At 43.1% G+C, this 19,823-nt stretch overlaps 2 protein-coding genes across 2 annotated transcripts in view; one reads left to right on the top strand and one right to left on the bottom strand.

The window, feature by feature from the left end:
- LOC112574686 (heparan sulfate 2-O-sulfotransferase 1-like) overlaps positions 1-11,829 on the top strand; it is a 71,968-nt gene extending 60,139 nt beyond the window's left edge. Inside the window, exons 5-8 of the mRNA XM_025255915.1 lie at positions 7,642-7,780; positions 9,369-9,466; positions 9,710-9,867; positions 10,179-11,829. Of these exons, the coding sequence (XP_025111700.1) occupies positions 7,642-7,780; positions 9,369-9,466; positions 9,710-9,867; positions 10,179-10,399 (616 nt within the window). The 3' untranslated portion in view covers positions 10,400-11,829. The remainder of the gene's footprint in view (positions 1-7,641; positions 7,781-9,368; positions 9,467-9,709; positions 9,868-10,178) is intronic.
- Positions 11,830-12,129: 300 nt separating this feature from the next.
- Positions 12,130-19,823, bottom strand: part of LOC112574684 (multiple epidermal growth factor-like domains protein 8) — a 28,656-nt gene continuing 20,962 nt past the window's right edge. The window contains 1 exon segment of the mRNA XM_025255911.1: positions 12,130-19,680. Coding sequence (XP_025111696.1) covers positions 18,659-19,680 — 1,022 coding nt within the window. The 3' untranslated portion in view covers positions 12,130-18,658.

Here is a 19,823-nt window from a genome sequence, read left to right as displayed (position 1 = left end):
AACCTCCCGAGAGAGGTGGAGGGAGGGCTGCAGAGCGAAAGAGTCAAATGATGCTGGGAGGGGAGACCATTTCAAGCGCCTTGATGACGTGGGTCTAATAGCTCTGAAATGACACTCGAACAACTTCCTTGTGGGAGGCAACTCCAACTTTTTGTGCAGTGGTAAATAAAAATCAATGACGCTGGTGGTGCCACCTCTCGTTGTCAGGCTTATCATTCTTCACAAACAAGATTATTGGAGTCTGAGGAACGAGGGTGAGTGGGTGTGTTTTCGTAATCTCTCCCCTCCTCCACAACATTACCACTCTTCACTCCCCACCCAGCACGTGTTACCCTGGAATTCGATCACTGCGGCGAGCGGCAGAAGATGAACTTAGCGACGACCACGTGACGCGCGCGACACGGTGACGTTGACCAGCGCACGTTCGCTGTCTTCCTTCTTTGCCCTCCCTCCTGTCTTCGGAGTCTGTCGGCGAATAAGCGACAGGGTGGCGGGGTTTTTGGTGGGTGGGGCGGTGTTTTGCGCTGAGGCAGCAGGGTGCCAGTAGCTTGTCTTGACTCATCCACCCTGATATAAGCCGCAGCTCTCTGTCTCCTCTCTCACCCCGGGGATGACCAAGTTGGCTGGAGTCATAAAGTCGGAGTCATTTTCGTCCACGTGAGGAGGTAAATGGCTCTTTCCGAGGTTGTTTCCGGTGCAGTCCGTCCCCGTCCATATCGTGCGCAGAATTGGAGGGTGGGATGCTCTGGAGTATCTGCCAGTCTCCGAGATCAGTGCCTGTTGACGGGTGGAGGTTTGGCGATGAGAGACCAACTCAAGGTGTAATGACCATCTAACTCGGGGTGAAGAGACTACCCAACTCAGTATACGCATACTGGGTGTACAGATCGTGTATCTCAAGATGTCAACCATCTTTGCTCAGTGGAGAGGCCACGCAGTTCTTGACGGGGAGGAGATTGTCCAGCTCTTGACAACGAGGACGCCCTAACACCCAGAGGCGTCTTCTTGTCGGCAAGAAACCTTTTCCCTACCTCGAGATTAGCTAACTCCATCCAACTTTTGTCTCAAACGCTCGCCTGATAAAACACAGTCTTCAGAGTGTCACGTGGTATTACGACGCGTAACAGTTTAGGTCTCGTCTTTCTTTCTTCAGAGCATCTCCCTCCTCCTCCTCCTCATCTCTCCGTGTTGCGTATCGATTCGATTTTCAGGTCCGTGCGCCCGGCAGTAATTGACAGTGATTTCAGCACCAGCCATGGCTGAAAGGGAGATCACTCACTATCACTTATCAGTAGGTTTCCTCCTGTCGTTGGCAATGCGGAGAGCTACCGGAAAGGGAGAGAACTGCCAGATGAAGCTTCCACGTGCCGGGGATTAATGGCGGAGGTTATTTGATTTCGCGGCCAGCAGGAACATGGCCTTATCACATTTTCTTTTGACTTCGCTTCTTCGTAGTTTTCTTTTTCCTTCTTATCTTCCGCTTTCTTCTTTTTATTCCCCCTTCATGTACTTCTTTTTTTTTTCCCATCCTCCTTCATTTTTGGAGGTCGGGTGGGCGCACTTGTCGCTATAACAACGGAAGTTTTGAATCCAGACCTCGTGTTCCGCTCACTTCGTTTTCTGTGACCATGGCATGCAAGGGGGAGTGGGACTGGCTCACTGTGTCAAGCCGTTAGCTTCTGTTTTGGAGCAAAATGCCAGACTTCTCTTCCCATTTTTTTTTTTTTTACATACAGAAACTTCAGATACCGTGATGAATGTTACCACCTGCTGTAGTTACTTATCAAGCAGACTACCTCCCTCAGACATCTGTCAGTTAACTTGTATCTGTGATCACAGGACTTTGTCTTTTTTTTTTTAAACAATAAATTAGCTTGTTTACACATTTCTTATAAGACAATTAATCCTGCTCAGTAAAAATTACAGCGTACTCTACAGAACGTGCGAACTTTTGCTGCAGAAAACAACAAACCTCGATATTTCAGCGAAAATAAAAAGATACAATCATCAGTCGTAGGATGGTGTCTTGTGACAGGGGAAAGGTAGCGAGAGGGTGATGGACATGTTTTATGTACCACGACGTGCTGGTGACAGCAGGTGATGTTGTCGTCTGTTGGTGTAGTTGCCGGTGTATGCTTTGGAATTGCATCTCGGGTGGATAGATTTCCGCTGGCTGCGACAGTGGCAAGATGTATCCCTGGCGCTTTGTGACGAAGTCTTCCTCCAGCAGAGACCACGTGATGAGAGGACTGTGATCGTCACCGTTACCACAGCCAAAGTCTCGTGTGCCAATGCTAGGGACATACCTGGTTTTTAGTCTTCGCTGCCCCACCCGGCCTTCCAGTATAAACAACCCCACAAACGTACATTCGCCAGAATTAGACATGAAGACAGCCAGACAGGAGCCGCCCGCTATATCATCACTAATCGAACTCCTCCTATCATGCTATAACATGTTTTGACCTTTTTGTCGAGTGCCAGACTTTCCACCCCACTCCCAGAATTTTTTTTTTTTTAATGTACAGGAATCGAATGCGCCGCCGCCACCAGGTAGGAAAGACACACACACGGGTACATTGATGGAATCGCACAATAAGACATGAAAAGAAATATCATGTGTGACCTTTGCTTACATTTGGATATGAACTTTGCTTACACGAAAAAGGTTGCAAAGCGGGGCGTAGGCTGGAGGAATAGAGAGATGGAAGTACAGTTGTGGGGGCGTGGAAGCTGGAAGAGAAAGTTTGGAAATAACTCAACGTGCTTAGAAGATAAGTCAGAGCGAAATCGTCTTATGGAGAACTGAGCTTATTTAATGGAGTTGTATTACTTACTAGTATTGACTATGATATAAATAAAGTAGATGTTGCTTGCTTCTCAGTTTAGTTTTGACTTCAGAGTTATTTAGATTCTAACCTTATTTATTTTTTGGGAGGATGGAGGATACTTCTGAACTTATTTTGATTCTGCCTTCATTTGACAGTAAGCTTATTGTTTATTTAGCACCTAGTCTTATTGTAAACTTTGGGATTATTTTTGACTTAATGGTTTCCGCCGATGTGAACAACTTTTATTTCTGTACATTTATGGTCGTGTGTGTGTATATATATATATGTTTGTGTGTGTGAACAGAATTTGACAGAATAGTTTGCTTCTAGGAAATTTTTCACGAACACTCGATAGAAAATTATGGAAATTGCGTGTCAAAGGTTTGTTCTAAAAAATGGATGCTATAAGAGAGAACAGCTAGGTAATAGGAAGAAGAATCTTTTCAAGTTGTCTCCGAAAACAGTGGAAAGTGCTTTAACACATGCTAAGTGACTTGACACACGTGTCCGCGGGTGCTAAGAGCCGTGACATATTCATCTGTAACCAAGCGCCTTGACGCCTCGACATCGTCTGACCGTTGGCTTCTCATGAATTTTTTCCCCATTATTATTATTTTGTAAATACAATGGCCATGCTGGGTAGCGGACGAGGAAGGTGAGGAGGAGAGTGGTCCAGCAATCAGCAGGATGAGATAGTTGCTGTGGTTACTACCACCCAGAGGTCCCCCACCAATGCCGGACAACGCACAGAGTCCGAGGCAAGGGCGCTAACTCCGCACGGCCAAGGGACGTCACCAGCAGCGGCGTACAACACCTTGGCGACTGCACCCGGCGGTTGTCCCACTTCCCGATCGCATCCTGATAGGACAGACTGGACGCAAATCCTATTAGCTTCCTTGATTGGGTAGGAGAGGACATGACTCAGTGGGCTCCATTAATGAACGAGGGGTAGGGGTGGGGTTGGGGGAGATAACCGTGCAGTCGCCAGCTTTGGTGACGTGCAACGTATTTGAACCGAAGGCTCAGTGGCGGTTTTTTTCTCTCTCTTTCCTTCTCAAGACATTTTATGAATAACTACCGGCCTTATTTTACGGGTAACGGGGGAAAAGTGAATTCAGAAAATCGGATTTCCATCTTTCTCATTCACTCAGCCACCCACCCACTACCCACACTTTCCCTCGTGCGCACTTTCTGCTCTTCTTCAGTTCCTTTTTTTCTCTCTCTCTTTCCTCTTGAGTCTCTCCCTGACTCACGCACCACGTGATCACTAACAGTACCCTAATGTCAAATAACAGCTACAATTTTCATCAGGAAAACATGAAGCATCCGGGTGGGCCGGTCATAAAATCACAATAAGTCTGAAAGAGATCCAGGATGTTTGAAAATTGATCGCAGCTTGTGTTCCGAGGACTGGCCAGGGTGAAATGGCAGCGCACTCTGACCTCGGAGAGCTTTGTGGCAAATGGAGGCTGGGGGATGTTGAGGGAGAGGAGAAGAGTTGAATCACTCGTATAAAAACTACAAGCTTTTTATGACGATGGAGATGGGGTAAGAAAATCGCCTAATACGAAATGAAAGAAGATTATCAAGCTTAAAAAAGTGGCATGCTCGCTATACCAAGTGTTTTTTCATTGGATCCAACTCGTTCAGCCTGGTTAGCTGCTTAAAGGGTTTGCTCTGTCCTGTGTCTTTTCATGTCGGCAGATTACATGGTTAGCAACTTTGCCCCTTTTTAAAAAAAAAAAAAAAGAAAAGCGTGCATGGAACTGTCGAATTATGCTGGCGTCGGACAGAAAGTGAAAGAAAATAAAAAAAGGGGGAATGAAAGAAAGTAACAAAAATAAGGAATGAATGTTTAAAAAAAAAAAAAAAAAAACTACGTATAGTATAGACGAAGGGTTGCTGTAGATGAAGCGTGAATAAAGACTGAAACTTCTTGCTTATCCTTCTTGCAGTGGTATACGAAAACGATTGACACGATCAGGCAGTTTGTTCACAGAAAAGTTTGGCATGATCAAATTATTTGTTCACAGGAAAGTTTGGGATGATCAAATTATTTGTTCACAGGAAAGTTTGGCATGATCAAATTATTTGTTCACAGGAAAGTTTGGCATGATCAAATGGCGTGTTCACAGAGATGGTCGACTGAGTTGACAGACAAGTTTCTTGTCCTCCTACCCCAAATGTGTGGGTTCTCGAATTCCCTTATTTTGGACGGCCATCTCAAGGACCTTCTTAATCAGACACACACTACACCGACACAGACTTTGTAACTATTCTTAGTCTCTCTTTTTTTTTTTTTTTTTTTTTTTACACGACAGTTTTATCCAAAAATATTCAGAGTCACATGTCTGGTCATATTTGTGGTTACAAGGACCTTCGGGGATTGCAGTCCGCCTGTATTCTAACGGTCATCACGTGACTTGAAAAATATATCGAAATACTCTTACGTTGCCAAGGCTACAACCCTTCGAGGAGCTACAACAGAGATCAGCACTCGCCTCGTGTGGTGTGCTCAAAAACGAAGGAAGAAAAAAATAATGCCAGTTAAATTTAGTGTACTTGTTGTCGGGTCGTGTTTATTCGAGGATGAAATGATCGTAAGCGCCAGGAGGATTGGAACGTCCTACTTACTTCTGGGGAGAAGTTATTCTTCCTCGCGCATTTATTTTGATTGGAGTGGGGAGGAGAACTGTTTCCCTTCATGGTGGTGTATAAATTGTACGAGGTGTGCCAGAATACGCACATATGATTGAATATTTTGCTTTTTTTTTTTTTTTTTTTGGTCGGTATCGTAGATGATTAGATGACCTGTCGCGAAAAAAAAAAGAAACATTTTGTTATCAGACTCGGCTCCCAGTAATCGGCTGTCGTTGCTGGTGGGGGATGCTGTTTGTGCCTGGAGACAAGCGGCGTCATCCTTTGAAGCAGATCATAAAGGTAGTCTTTGATCAGCCGCGCTACACCTTGCCAGGCTGGAGGTGCCGGATAGGTCCTGTGTCGGGTGGGTGTGTGTTGGGGGTGTGTATGTCGGGTGTGTGTGTGTTGGGGGTGGCGGGTATGGTGCAAGGGGGGCTCGCGAGGGGAGGGTGAGCAGGTGCTCTCGTGTGATCCCGGAGCCGCGACAGACGAATTATCACGTTTGACGAGATCTCAGGTGTCTGCCAGACACAGCAGGTCCGTGTTCCCATGCACCATAGACGAGAACGAGCAGCGCGTGAAACCCTCCACACGTGTTACCAAGATTGATAGAGCGCACATTCTCCTCCACAACTGTTTTAAATGAAGCTCTATGCGCTTGCTAAACCGGAAAACACATTTTCACTTCTCTTCATCTTGCATGCCCGCTCACAACAACATGCAAGACAATAAGGACACCACAACACACCTCGTCATAAACAAGATAAAGTAATCTTGTCCTGTATGAAGAAAGGAGCAGTGGAGGATCTCAACATATTTTTGAAATGTAGACCTGTGGCTGTACGATTGTAGGAGAGTCGGGTGAGAGTGTGTCCTCGCTTATCCATCTCGGAGCAAATTGTTTTGTTGTTTTTTTGCGAGGGCCTTACGTCACCAATCTTTGACGGAGTCAGGTAGTCACAGCTGGGTGGGAGTGGGGGGTGGGGAAGGAGAGTACCCTGCATCATACGGGTATGAAAGGGGTTAGTGTGCACGTGCCTTCCACTCCTCAGCCTAGACAGCACTGGCCTGGACCAACACAAACAACGCCTCGGCCTGTTGATGAGGCATCGTGAGTAGGACTCAGTTCCGCTGGCTTTCAGAGGTCACAGTGCACGCGGGCTCTCGGCTCTGTGGTGGAGTGTGACGCCACGGCAGCATGGGGTCGCGGGGTGGAGGGGTGGGGACCGATCGAAAGAGAATGCTGTTGTGGGAGGAGAGCAGTGGGTGTGGGGAAGGGAGGGGCTGAGAAATGTTTTGCGTTAAACGTGATTGATGTTCAGGTGAGCGGACTGTCATTAAAGGCTGTTATGTTGGCAGTAACAACCCAGTGAAAAATTCCCTGCTTGCTCGCCCAGGAAATAGGGACCGCTGGAGAGAGAAGAGGCATCAGGCTCCGTGTGGGGAGTGAGAAGGGGGGAGAGAGGGAGGAAAGGATGGATGAGGAAGAACTGTTTTGCTGCTCTGGGTCGAGGTCACGCTAACTAGGAATGGAAGATTCCAGTGGGTCTGCTACATGGCAAAGGCCAGTACTTGACCTCCGAGCATCGCATATTTGAAGATTTCATTCTTCTTTTTTTCAATCTGCGCGGGTATACCTCCTCACGAACGGTTGTTATATCCATCAGCACGTCGTAGTCAAATCTGTTGGTGCAGTGTCTGTACCGCCATTAGCTGTACTTAGTGATCGAACTTATCTGCTGCCATTAGCTATACTTAGTGATCGAACTTATCTACTGCCATTAGCTATACTTAGTGATCGAACTTATCTACTGCCATTAGCTATACTTAGTGATCGAACTTATCTGCTGCCATTAGCTATACTTAGTGATCGAACTTATCTACTGCCATTAGCTGTACCTAGTGATCAAACCTTCAATTAGGTGGTGTTAGATGTACTTAGCTGTTAAACCTGTCCGTACCTTCATTGGCTGTACCTAATATTCAAACACTATATACCTCGCCAGGTATTATTTTTATTGTTTATTATTTTGAAGCATATCAATTGTTCGTTTTATATTGATATATATAGAGAGAGTTATCTTTTGTGTCATCAGGTTTGTCGTCCCTTGGAAGATAATAGTTTGTTCCTGCTCCTTTCATTGATACAGAGTGCTTTGTGCATTTTTTTCAGGTTTGGGGTCCAGAAGACACCAATCTACATCAACCTGATACGAGACCCCTTGGACCGCCTGGTCTCCTACTACTATTTCCTTCGCTACGGCGACGACTTCCGACCTTACATGAAGAGGCGAAAGGCGGGCAACAAAGAGGTGAGTGGGTCACTTCCGGTCATCTGGAACTGTTAATGAAGGAGGGAGAAGATTTAAACAAAACTCTGAAGAGAGACTGCTCTGATAGCCACCCGGTTTGTCACGTCCAGTGTGTGTGTTCCAACTGCTTACATTCTTCGCAGTATTCGTGATTAGTGACCGTCGTGCTACCACCTCTCCACCGGGCCACCCACCAGATGCCGCGGCCACCTTCACTTGTCTCACATGCAGGCTGCACGAGAGTGGAGCAGTTCAAGTGGAGATATCAGCAGTGCCAGCACGACAAAAAGACAGCTTTGAAGGAAAAGAGCAATAGAGGCGGCAACTCCGACGAATGCCAGGTGTGTTCTGGAACTACATCGCCGGCAAGCGGCCATTTAATGTGACGAGCGTCGGGCGTGGTTTAGAAGAACACCAACCGGCATTGTTACCAAACCTCGGAATCAAGATCTCGATGACAGGCGGACAGCCGTCATGGAAGGTGGGGGTGGGAGATGGGCGTCACCTCCATCACAACGGTCTAGATGATCTCGCGAGTCATTTGACATCATTACCCCACCACCACCGCCACCACTCTTGCCTTGCGTGCTGTCATGTGGGAAACTATCACCAGGACAGAGAGATGAGTATCTGACCAGCCAACCGAAGGGAGGATTAGGGAGGTGTAGGGGTTGTCTCCAAATAGCTGTGTAGGTTGGTTGATGCGGCGTTGTGTTAGTGGTGGGAAGGTTTCACACGCGAAACAGAATCTACATGCTTCTTCTGACACACCTGTCCTCCAAATCCAAGTTAGGCTTGTTTGTAGTAGACTGGTCTTATTGTAATTGCTCATGTAGGTCCCTTTCCACTGCCCCGCCCTTTCTATGGTTTTTAACAGGGGTAGACATGTAACAGGCCAAGATGCAAGAATTAGATGAGTTGAAGTTCAAGAATAAGAATTTTGCCAAACCAGTGGATAATACAAAAAAAAAAATAAATAAATAAATAAATAAAAAGTGAAGCAAGCGGACAGCTGGGTTTTTGTTGTGTTACTGGGCTCCGTCTTTCATAAAGGCATTGATGTCTGTTCAAGTTACATTTTGATTGCTCACATATTTTTCGTTCTGTCTCAATATTTCTGTGTACAAAAGTTTAGCCTCCACCAAAAATTGACAGTTGGGCTTCCATAAAAGAAAAACATCGTACTCTCAGCTACTTTTTTAAAATCAGAACTTTATCGACTTACCAAAGATTTCATGCAGTGGCAAGTCCGCAGACTGCATATGTACTGATGGCATTATTTGTGTGAACATGCAATAATCTCGTTTTGAAATCAGCGTTTATTATTATGTCTGTGGGGTTTTTGTATGGTTGGTTTTTTTTTTTTTTGTAAAGCAGTTTGAGCCCGCCTTTGATGGTGGTGTAAAGTGTTATATAAATTAACTTTATTATTATTAATCCTACAAGCTATTGGTGTTTCTATTGTTTTGCCTTGTCAGGTGAGGAGACAAAGGTTCTGTCCGTTCACATGTAACCAACCTTACCCTACTTGGTCTCCTTTTAGATCCACCCTACATTTTAACTCGTCAGACCTGATTTCTTTTTGCAGACTTTTGACCAATGTGTTGAGAGAAATGGAGAAGATTGTGATCCAGAAAATCTTTGGCTTCAAATTCCCTTCTTCTGTGGGCATGCTATGGAGTGCTGGTAATATATGTTGTGTTTGTGATAAAACTGCTTTTTCACAGATATATAATTTTGTTTAAGATTTACTATTTGGATTTACTTTCTTTACACTTTAATTTCTTGCCACTGTCTTCGCTGTTCTTCATCATTCCCTGGGATACAAACTTATTGTGGTTGATGGTGATCAGGAGCATGTTTGCCATTAGCATGGAAAGCTTGTTGGTCAGATAGGATAGTTCTATAGAAATCCATCATCATCCTCAGGGTGCCAGGCAGCCGTTGGGCTCTGGAACAAGCCAAGCAGAATGTTCTGCTCCACTACCTGCTTGTGGGTGTGACGGAAGAACTGGGTGATTTCATTGCTGTGCTGGAAGCAACTCTCCCGCGATTCTTTAAGGATGCCACACAAATGTTCAACAACGGTGAGCAGCCAGCGATGGTGCCGAGACATGTTTGACTCATAAATGCTGATTGCCTCCCTTCTTTCTCTAATTTTTTTTTTTCCTAATATTTGCCCCTAATTGTATACAAAAAAAGTGGGGCGGGGGTTATGACAGCTGATGATTTATAAATATCACAGCATATCCCAATGAAGCTGCAGTGAGTCACCAGCATTGATTGCATATTGATCGTAATTTTTCACATTTGTCAAAAAATGGCAACAAACAAAATATTACTCAGTACTTACTGTTCATTCTAACCCTCATTTTGATTTTCTTTTAACTGATTTTAGGCAGAAAATCCCATCTGCGCAGGACACTGAAAAAGTCTCCACCACTACAGGGAACCATTGATAAAATTCATGAGTCACCCATCTGGAAAATGGAGAATGAGTTTTATACTTTTGTGCTCGAACAGTTTCATTACATCAAGCAACAGACATTTGATGTTGTGGAAGGGGAATACCTAGAAAAAGGACACAGATATCAATATGAAAAAATACGACCGAGGTGACAGTGATGCTGCTAAATACAGAGCAACTGCTTCGTACGGGTCCGTGGTGCAAATTTTAACTGGATGACCTCCTCTGGGTCTGTGAACGTAGACAATGCTACTGGATGGCTAGAGACTGCACAAGAAGTCATAACTACATAGGTTGTGTTGGAATTGAAAATTATTGTGTGCATTACGCTGTGCAAGTGAGTGAGTGAAAGAGCAAGAGAGTGAACTTGAAGCTTTAACATGTAAAGGCTCCCCCTGTGGTTCATTGCCAGCAGGCCAGTCAGTGGACCATTTAGACTGTGGCAGGCGATGTGGTGCTGCACGATGCTTTTCCCCAAGGCATAATGTCACGACGGACAAAGACAATCCAGTTTGTCTTAGTTCATTTGCCAAGGCATGTCAACGTTTTTCTCGCTCATCTGTGACAACTTTTTTTTCCGCTCACACATGCATCTTTTGCTCACTAGATTATGCATTAGAAAGAATTACTGGTGGGTTCTTTTTGGGGGTGAGGGGGTGGTTGTTCATTGCTAGAAATCACAAATTTCTCATGAAATTTAAACGTACAACTTATCTTCATTAACTTTGTGTAAAAATTACCATGCTCTAGGTATAGTTCTTCAACGGAGATACTCTGAATGAAAAGAGGATATTTTAAGGTGATTCTTGCATGCCTGTGATGCAGTTCTTGTATCATTCCTATTATCTGACCTCAAAATTGTTTTTGCAAACAGCAGCACTTTTATGTTTAACCAGCAGGGAACAAAAACATCTCTCAGCTGGCAGACATCGCTCTTATCACAAAATGGTAAATGTATCTATTTTTTTCTTCTATAAAGGCTCAGCAAGCACTTAAAATTGTTGCTGCAGACTTGCATGTCCCAGTTTACCATGTTGTAGTCTGTGTTATGTCACAGGAACCCAAGATTAATCCTCTTGCAGCTAATGTTGGCAGCCATGCAGATGTTTACAAGTCTTGTAAGTCGTTATGTTTTTATTTGAGCTTAAATGGTTTTAAATTTTTTTAATGTCTTGACACTGCCTCAGTATTAAACCTTTATAAATGTGATTTGCTCATTTCTTTGAGGAGCACTACTGCATTTTTAAAAAATGTGTTGCATTTACATCCATTTCTTCATTGACTGCCTGACCTTTGCCCTGTATAAACATTGCAGAGAAAACTGCAGTTCTTCTCAATGACGTATTCACATTCATTCTCCTCCAGCCCTTGTTCCTCACAGGGTAAAAAAATGCTGGTGGTATGTTCATGTTCATGTTTGGTCCATGTTGTGCCACCAACTGTTGCTGTCTCCATTTCTCAAGCTACAAGTACCTTCAGCATTTTGTCTTCTTTGCCCAAACGTGGGCATCCCATGCAAGCTGTCACAAACATTGCTTTTTTTTTTTTTTTGAACAGCAGAATAAAGCTGTCTGTTAATGCTGTTGTCTGTGTTACGTGTAAGCATCAATTTGGGAGAGAGATGTGCTCCAATGGCCTGCGTGGTTCACATGCTGCGTAGTAACTTCACAAATAAAAGTGCAATCACAGCAAGACAGTGGTAGGCTTTGGGTGCAAGGTAAGTACCATGAATAGAAGCTTCCAAGAGCAACTTAGAAACTGCCTTCAAAGAAACAATAAATAAAAACTGTGAAGGACAGATTATACAGCTCCCATTACTTTAAAAAAAAGAACAAAAAAAAAGAAAGAATGAACGTCGTCAGCAGCCAAGAACAAGACAGAATGCATGAGCATGCTGTTTTTAATGATACATAATGGCTTTCCCAACCTCTTGCACTTCTGCAGTAAATAAAACCCATTCCAATGTGGGCAATCATAGACAATTTCACAAAAAAGGGTGAAATCTTTTCCTCCCCATCCTAAGAAACTAGCAATGTTTGATTATAACACTTCTGACCCTGTCCTCTCAACACACATCTGTCTCAACATTGACTGGCAGGTATGCATCAAACATTGTAGCAGAAAAACGACTTGCATCTTCTCCGATGCTCTACACAGCTACCAAGAGTTTTATAATGAGCTGTGCTGTCAACAATAGATGAACAGGATGATGACTTTTTCCCTCAATAAGGTCGCCTAGGAAGGAAAAAAAAAAAAGAATGCCCAGATGCATCAATGCCAAGGCATTGTTGAGAAAAGGCTGATAGCAAGGGTTGCAGATCCTCGGAACCATGCTATTCAGTAGCCATCTTGTCTGCTTACAAATTGTTTGCACAAATACAACTTCAATAAAGATGCCAACATGCCCCATCTAATGGAGACAATACTATTACTGCTCTTATGACAAACAGGTTATTGCACTCTGCAATTTTCCATAATCTTGTCATGTTTTATCAGAGAAAAAGTGACTGCGTTTGAAAACAAATTGGTGGCCTGTAAATTATTAGGCCAGTCCGGACTGCACTTGTATTTTACAGCGAACTTAAGAGGGTTCTATTGATAATAAGCCAGCAATTATAAACGGACATCTAGAAGAGAAAGAAGAAAGGCAAAGCCAATGTTGGACTACTCTCCAGTACAGCACAGCAAAGCAATCATTCAATGAGCAGAGGATCAAAGTGTTCTTAAGGCTCTCACCCACTCACATACCCACCCACAAAACAAAAACCTGCATCGGTATGCACATGATGTAAAAGCTCATCATTGCTATAACCATTAGTTTGCTGCAACACAACAGTGCGATACCCCTCATATAAAACATTACATATATACAATTGAATCACACACAAAATCTGTTTCACACAAATGAATTACATTCGACCACCAGCAGGGGTACACATATAATACTTTTGCCCTCATCAAATCGCCTGTCAGAATGCATGGCTTGACTGTCATAAGCGTTCTCAAACACGATATGTACATCAGCTGTCAACAAGACTTTTTTCTACCTTCTTTCTGCAGATATGGCATGGGACATCTGCACTTGGGTAGATTAACACCCAGGTGTGCTAACACATTTCTCCACACATACTTCTACAAAAAACATTCATGACCAGCACAAATACTTGATACATTTGAATTGCATTTGATGATATGAAACATGAACATGGTACAAATGGAACCACCACTGTGCACATGAAGAGTGATATCTAAAGACCAAACAAAGCACGGACATACAATGAGAGCCAGATTACTACCTGCCAGGTGTGCTGACCGGCTCATTAAAAAAAGAAACCAGAAAAGGAAGATTGACTTTTTTCCAGCACCAACTCTCCACTTCATGGCAGGCCTTTGATTTACTAATAATGCTTTTCAAGGCTTTCTTCAAGCCATGACTAAATCCTTCAAAAAGAAAGAATGTACAGGCTGTATGTTAATCCGTGGTGCAGTCTATAAGAACAAGCTTTGGTCTGCCTTCCCTCATTATTATCAAACCGAAAAAATTCTCACATAATTATCAGAATTTAAGTAGGTAGGCCCAGTTGAAACAAGAGATAAATAACAGTAAGTCTGAGGATAGTGAGTCAAAGCTTTTGGTATTTCATGGGAAAGAAAAGACCGGTTGAAACATCAGGAAGGAGGACTGAGTAAAAAGTGCTCACTCCTCAAATGACTCTGTCCTCTCTCTAACAAAGGTGGCTCAAGATGATAACAGCGGTTCTCAAGTTCTTCAAAGAGATAAATACAGTATATGAGGGATAATTTAATGCCAAGTTTTTATAGCTAATGCAGATCTCTAAGAACCTGTATTTGATGCGCCCTCCTTCAGTTTATTCCTCCACATCTATGTTATTACACTTGCATTCACCCAATAAAAATTTTATTATTAAGATAGTCTTGACCAAGGAAATCACAAAAACACTGCAACTTGTCTCTGTTGCACATTAATATATCTTCAAGGGCAGAGGTTCATAATCAAGGGCTAGAGTTACCTATCTTTGATACTTCTATGAGATACACCTTGAGTGAAATGAAACACTACACAACTCAAAATGGACCACACAAAGGCACAAAAATGAATTTTAGGTCAGTTTTCAAAAGAAAAATGCAGATTGTGTTCTGCAAAAAGTACACAGTGCAGAACTTCCAAAAAAAAACTTGTTGCCCTGTACATAAGTATGATAATGCCCACAGCTACTCTCAAATATCAAACACACACTGCTGTCAATAAGTGGCTCATTCTGAGCATGACTTGCACACACAGTCAATATCTGCTACCATGCTCTGCATGTATAGTGACTAGACAAACATTCAACATCCCACCACAATTACACACCCTCAAAGCAGCAACTTCACAGACGATAGCAACACTATCTTTGCACAACAGTATTTGAAAACCCTTAAAACCTGCCTCTTCTTTCTCTTGTATCATTGCTCTCCCAACCACCATCACACCTATGTTATATATGATATCACTAGTGTCCTGTGCAACATCTTACCTAGATGCCTAGTCAAGCTTCTGATTGGCTTCACACCATTATAGTCCTCTTTCCTTCTTGTTTGTCTATGCATACCTAAAAAAAACACTTTATCCACGAGTGTGTATGAGAGTGCGTGCCAGCACACACAAAATGCTCTTTGGGATAAATATCTTATTTAACTAAAGAGATGTCAAAACAAACCAAGCAGATGGTGCTCGTCTAAAATGAAATGTAACACAAATGTCCACCAATAACCTGACTACACTCCGACACATATTTCTCCTTTCTACAAGAACAAATCTGTTTTTTGTGTGTGTGTGAATCATTGCCATGAAAACAAAGTTGTGATCTTAGTGATGAGACATTTATTTACACCTATGTTAGCAGTAACACAATGGTCAAGGTGATGTAGTGCTAAAAATAATTTTGTAACTAGCACTGAATGGAGGTCAGTTTGCTAACGTTTAGTCAGAAGGTGGAAGGTGTCCATGTTCAACAGATATTTGGTCAAATAAATGCAGCATTATCATTTTGTTATGTTTTGTCCATCAAGACGAAAGCTATTTAAGGAGCACTAACACATTATGCCCAACACATTTGTTCATTACAAATTCAGGTGTTTCATTGCACCATCATATTGGCATTTTGAATGCATAACTCAATATCTAATTCAACATGCCACGATCTGAAGCTTTTGAAAGCAACATTCAACTGTGAATTTAAAAGTCTAGCGCTTATGCAAAGAACCACAGCCATAAGGCAGTTCCTGCTAGCGTCACTGTTCACAAACTATTCCGCTGAAAAGCATGTCCTTCACTACAGCGATAGGATTATTCTGCAAGGAGAAAAACTAAATCTTTGCACTCAAGAAACAGGATATTAGCACTTACTTGGAGCTTTTAGCACACATCTGTATGCCTTCTGCATTTGTAGGCTGTGAGTGGGACCTATCTTGTGCACACCACCCTGTCAACTCCAAACTAATTCTAGGGTTTGTTCACAACTGGGATGAGTGCCTGACCAGGTATCAGGTATCTAAATCATGTATTTACCTTTATGTATACATATTAACACTTGAATAAAATAATGGTTCAACAGCACCTGTTTCCTGCACTGAACGAAAAAAAAAAAAAACCATCTGCTGGTGAAAATTTTTTTTAAAAAAAGGAGATTGTAAATCATGATGACAGCAATAACATCCAGTACCTGAACATGACAATGTAATGCTGATAACAATTCTATGGTAACCATTGTATTACTTGCTAATAATAGGACGTGATGGCAATGATAGCTGAACTTGTTAATTTTATAACTTCAGCTGGAGAGGGGCCTTGCAACAGCAGCACAGGACTATATGCCATGCTCAAAAAGTTCTTTTGAAGAGGCAAGCAATAAGGCATGCTTCAGGTAATCAAACTCAGAGACTTTCCAACAGCGATGCAAAACACAATTATGCCATTATGCCTGCACAGACTTTCAAGGAACCGGGGGTCCTCTAGTACCCTTCAAAACCCCCTTTCCTTATATTTTTCTGCAATAAAGGCTGTTAAAAATACTTCCCACCTACTTCCCTCATAAAATGTAAACAAAAACAAAAACCAAAAAAATCAGTATTGCATGCTTCATGATGGTGATTGATCAAATTCTTAAAAAAAAGAGTGAGAGAAATATCTCAATGATTATATTCCATAGTGAAAGTCTAAATTCAATTCACAAAAAAAAAGTATGAACATATATTTGTTCTGTCTCTAGTTATGAGTTCAAATACCACAGAAGCCAAAATTAAAAATGAATAATGCTTTAAAAATATCACGAAGAACAAATACTAACCTTTCTAAAAATGGTGGTGTGAGTGAAAAGCAAGTAGTTCTAAAGGTATCAAAAAGGTAGGTTGTAATGTATTCATTTAACACATTTGAGAGTATCTAAAAATTTTTAGCATATAATTTCATTAATAATTTCATATACATAAAGTTATTTCAACACAACTTCCACAAACTGGCCTACAAGTGACTTCACAAATTTCTTGCTCATTAAACTATGAAATGAACAACCCAAATGCTTCATGAGGCAGCAACCAGATAGCTTGAGAATATGATGAGTGACCAGAAGAATGAATTAGTAAAATGATATGCTGGACTTATTATGTTTCCAAATGCCTGAAAGTGAGTGTTAGACTGCAACAGGTGTGATCCACAGTCAAGCTTTTAAAGTCGCAAACACGTTGCCAAGGGCATGTGGGCGCGAGAGCGAGTGACCAAATGTGTGCGTGTGTGTGTGTACATGCATGTATTCATGTTATGATGCGGAGAGTGAGAAAGAAAGAATCTGGGAGACAGATTTTCACTGGATTTCTGTCAGTAAATATAACCTAAAAAAAAGGGGGAGAGCAGGAGCAAATGTGAGCATGATTTTGTGAGCCCTTATCACAGACACACTGATGAATGACATTTTGTTTGTTTTTTTTGAATAATCTCGCGACACTCAACTTCAAAAATTCCACAATAAAGAATGAACACAATTTGAGGCAAAATTATGACAAGAATACCAAGATTATTCCACTGTGCCCAGGAACACAAAGTCATCAGCCAAGCAGACTAAGGCAGTGCCTAAGAGCCACCAGAGCAGGTTTTGAGCACAGGGCTCCTGTCATCTGCCTTAGCAGTTCTCCACCTGCTTCAGCACACCCACAACATCCACATCAGATCTTTTCTCAGGCCTTCAAATCAGGCTTACAACATGTCTTCTCTCATGTTCGGCTTCCTAACCACTTTTATATCTTCCTCCAAGTTGTCCTTGCCGATGAATTATTTCTTGTACTTTCCAAAATTTGACACCAACCTGCTCGACACATACCATGTAGCACTTACAAATGGTTGAAAAACCCACCCTCACCCCCACAAATCTTATCTCAACAACAGCGTAGCCTTCTTGTTTATGTGCACAGCTGATGTATCAAAACTTAACTTCTTGTCGGCCTGGACAGAGGTGCCTGCCGACGTGTATTATCTTTTGCTGAAGTAGAAACAACTAGGGTCTACTAGTTTCTCCTCTTTTGTTTTCCCCTTCTGTCAATACATTGTTCCCATCCGTCAGCAAACTGGTGAGTATGGGGATGAGAAGCTAACAGTCAGGAAGAATGATTCTGTTTATACTTTGCTCACAAACGTCTGCTTCTTTTGATTCACTGCAAGCTAAACTAGCTGTGAACAAGTCTGCAACCAAAGGCATGAGCCAAACGACTATTTTGCCTCATGTATTTCTTACTGCTACATACTTGGCATGTCCACAGGTACTAAAAGTTATCAACACACATGTAAAGAGTTGCAAAAGAAAGTAGTGCAAATAAAAAGCACCCTTGCTCCTACCCATGGAGGAGGGGGGAACAAAGCTCCTTCTCTTTGCATACGTTCTGACTGTTGGCCTGTGCATTTAGAACAATGGATGTCTAAGTTGAATGGCATCTCCAGCAGAGGTGAAGGAAACCACTATAAGCAGAACAGCATTTCTTCCGTAGCCATCTGCATGTCAGCGTGTGCAGGCATATGAGGTATGTGCATTGACTAGGTTTATTTGGGCAGAGGCTGCAACGCCTGCCAAGAGTCAAGGCCTGAATTCTTGCCACTTGGTCTGTCAAATGCCAGCAACACATCAGACACAGTTACACACAAATTTTGCAATGATCACCAAGTGTCAGCACTGACCCAAAATAGTGTATTCACCAAAAGCATCCTCTGTTAAGTACCCCTTAAAAAAGTGTCAGACCTCTGCACCACATCAAGGGAACCCCATTCTGGCTGTCTCCTAGCTTTCAGGAATCAACAAAGTGGGCTTTTTCTCCTCCTAATTACGAAAAATGTGGACTACACTTTTAGCTACATGAATGACAGGTCAACAAGCAGAAGCATTTGCCTGGCGACGCTGCTGAGGCTTATGAGCTGTCTGTGGTTGGGATATGCGCATCGTGAGAGTGGAGCCCATGCACAGCTGGCACGGTGCCTGTGAAGCACCGGGCAGCTGAAACAGCACCGTGCCAACTGCTGCCACTCCATCATCTGTGGGCTCCACAGCGATGGGCACCACACTCAAATGCTGTGTGCGCAGCGGCAAGACGTGTGTTGGGGACAGTTCCATGGGATGGTACAGCCTCAAGGCTGGGCGCGACAGACGTCCTCGCCGACTGTGGAATGTCGGCATGAATATGGGTCCGCCCCCTGTGCCCATCAAGCTCAGATTCAGCCCTCCCCCTCCGCCAGTAAAACCAGTTCCTATGACTTCCACTCCCCCACTGTCATCGCCGCCACCACCACACCCATCCTCAGGTTCAATCAGCACCAACACTTTGGCAAAGGGTCGTGAAGCCATGCACTCCATCTCCCGCTCTCGAAGTTGGCGTGATCTTCGGGCGTCGAAGGCTTGCTTCATCTTCCACAGCATGACACACAGGGCCAGGAAGAGGAAGAAGCACGAAAAGAAGACCGAGAAGAACACAAACAAGTCAATGTGAGGCTGGTCCTGTCGGAAGTACAAGATCCCGAAGGTTTTATCCTGCTGCCTCTCATAGTCCCCTCGACTCTGGATGATGATGTAAAAGCGTGACACACGCAGGTTGTGGTCTTGCTCCGGCAGGGTGATTACCAGCCGAAACTGTACATTCCTCACAACCAGGATTGTGTTCACTTCACTGATGGTGATGTAGGTGTTGAGGCTGCTGGCCGTTATGTGCTGAAAGTTGTAGCCATTGGCAGTGACCGTAGCGCTGCGGCGGTGGCGCTGGTTGGCACTGACTGGAGGCAAGCTGTCAATGTCAATGTTGCTGAACTGGGGATCCACTTTGACATAGTGAATGCCCGTTGAACTGTCCACTACCACTTGGAACATGTCCTCGCGATTGGAAAAGAACACATCAGACCCTGCAAGCATTACAGACATGCACTGCTTTTAAAACAATATACAAACATGACCGTCTATATTTCACATGTCCTCATGGTCGAAGAAGAACACATCAAAATCTGCATTTGATCTAGATGCAAATTTATTTCTTTAATATTTGTTA

Source organism: Pomacea canaliculata, linkage group LG11 (genome assembly GCF_003073045.1).
Source record: "Pomacea canaliculata isolate SZHN2017 linkage group LG11, ASM307304v1, whole genome shotgun sequence".
Lineage (NCBI taxonomy): Eukaryota > Metazoa > Mollusca > Gastropoda > Architaenioglossa > Ampullariidae > Pomacea > Pomacea canaliculata.
The sequence above is the reverse complement of the archived record's forward strand: the minus strand, read 5'-3'. Positions and strand labels throughout refer to the sequence as shown.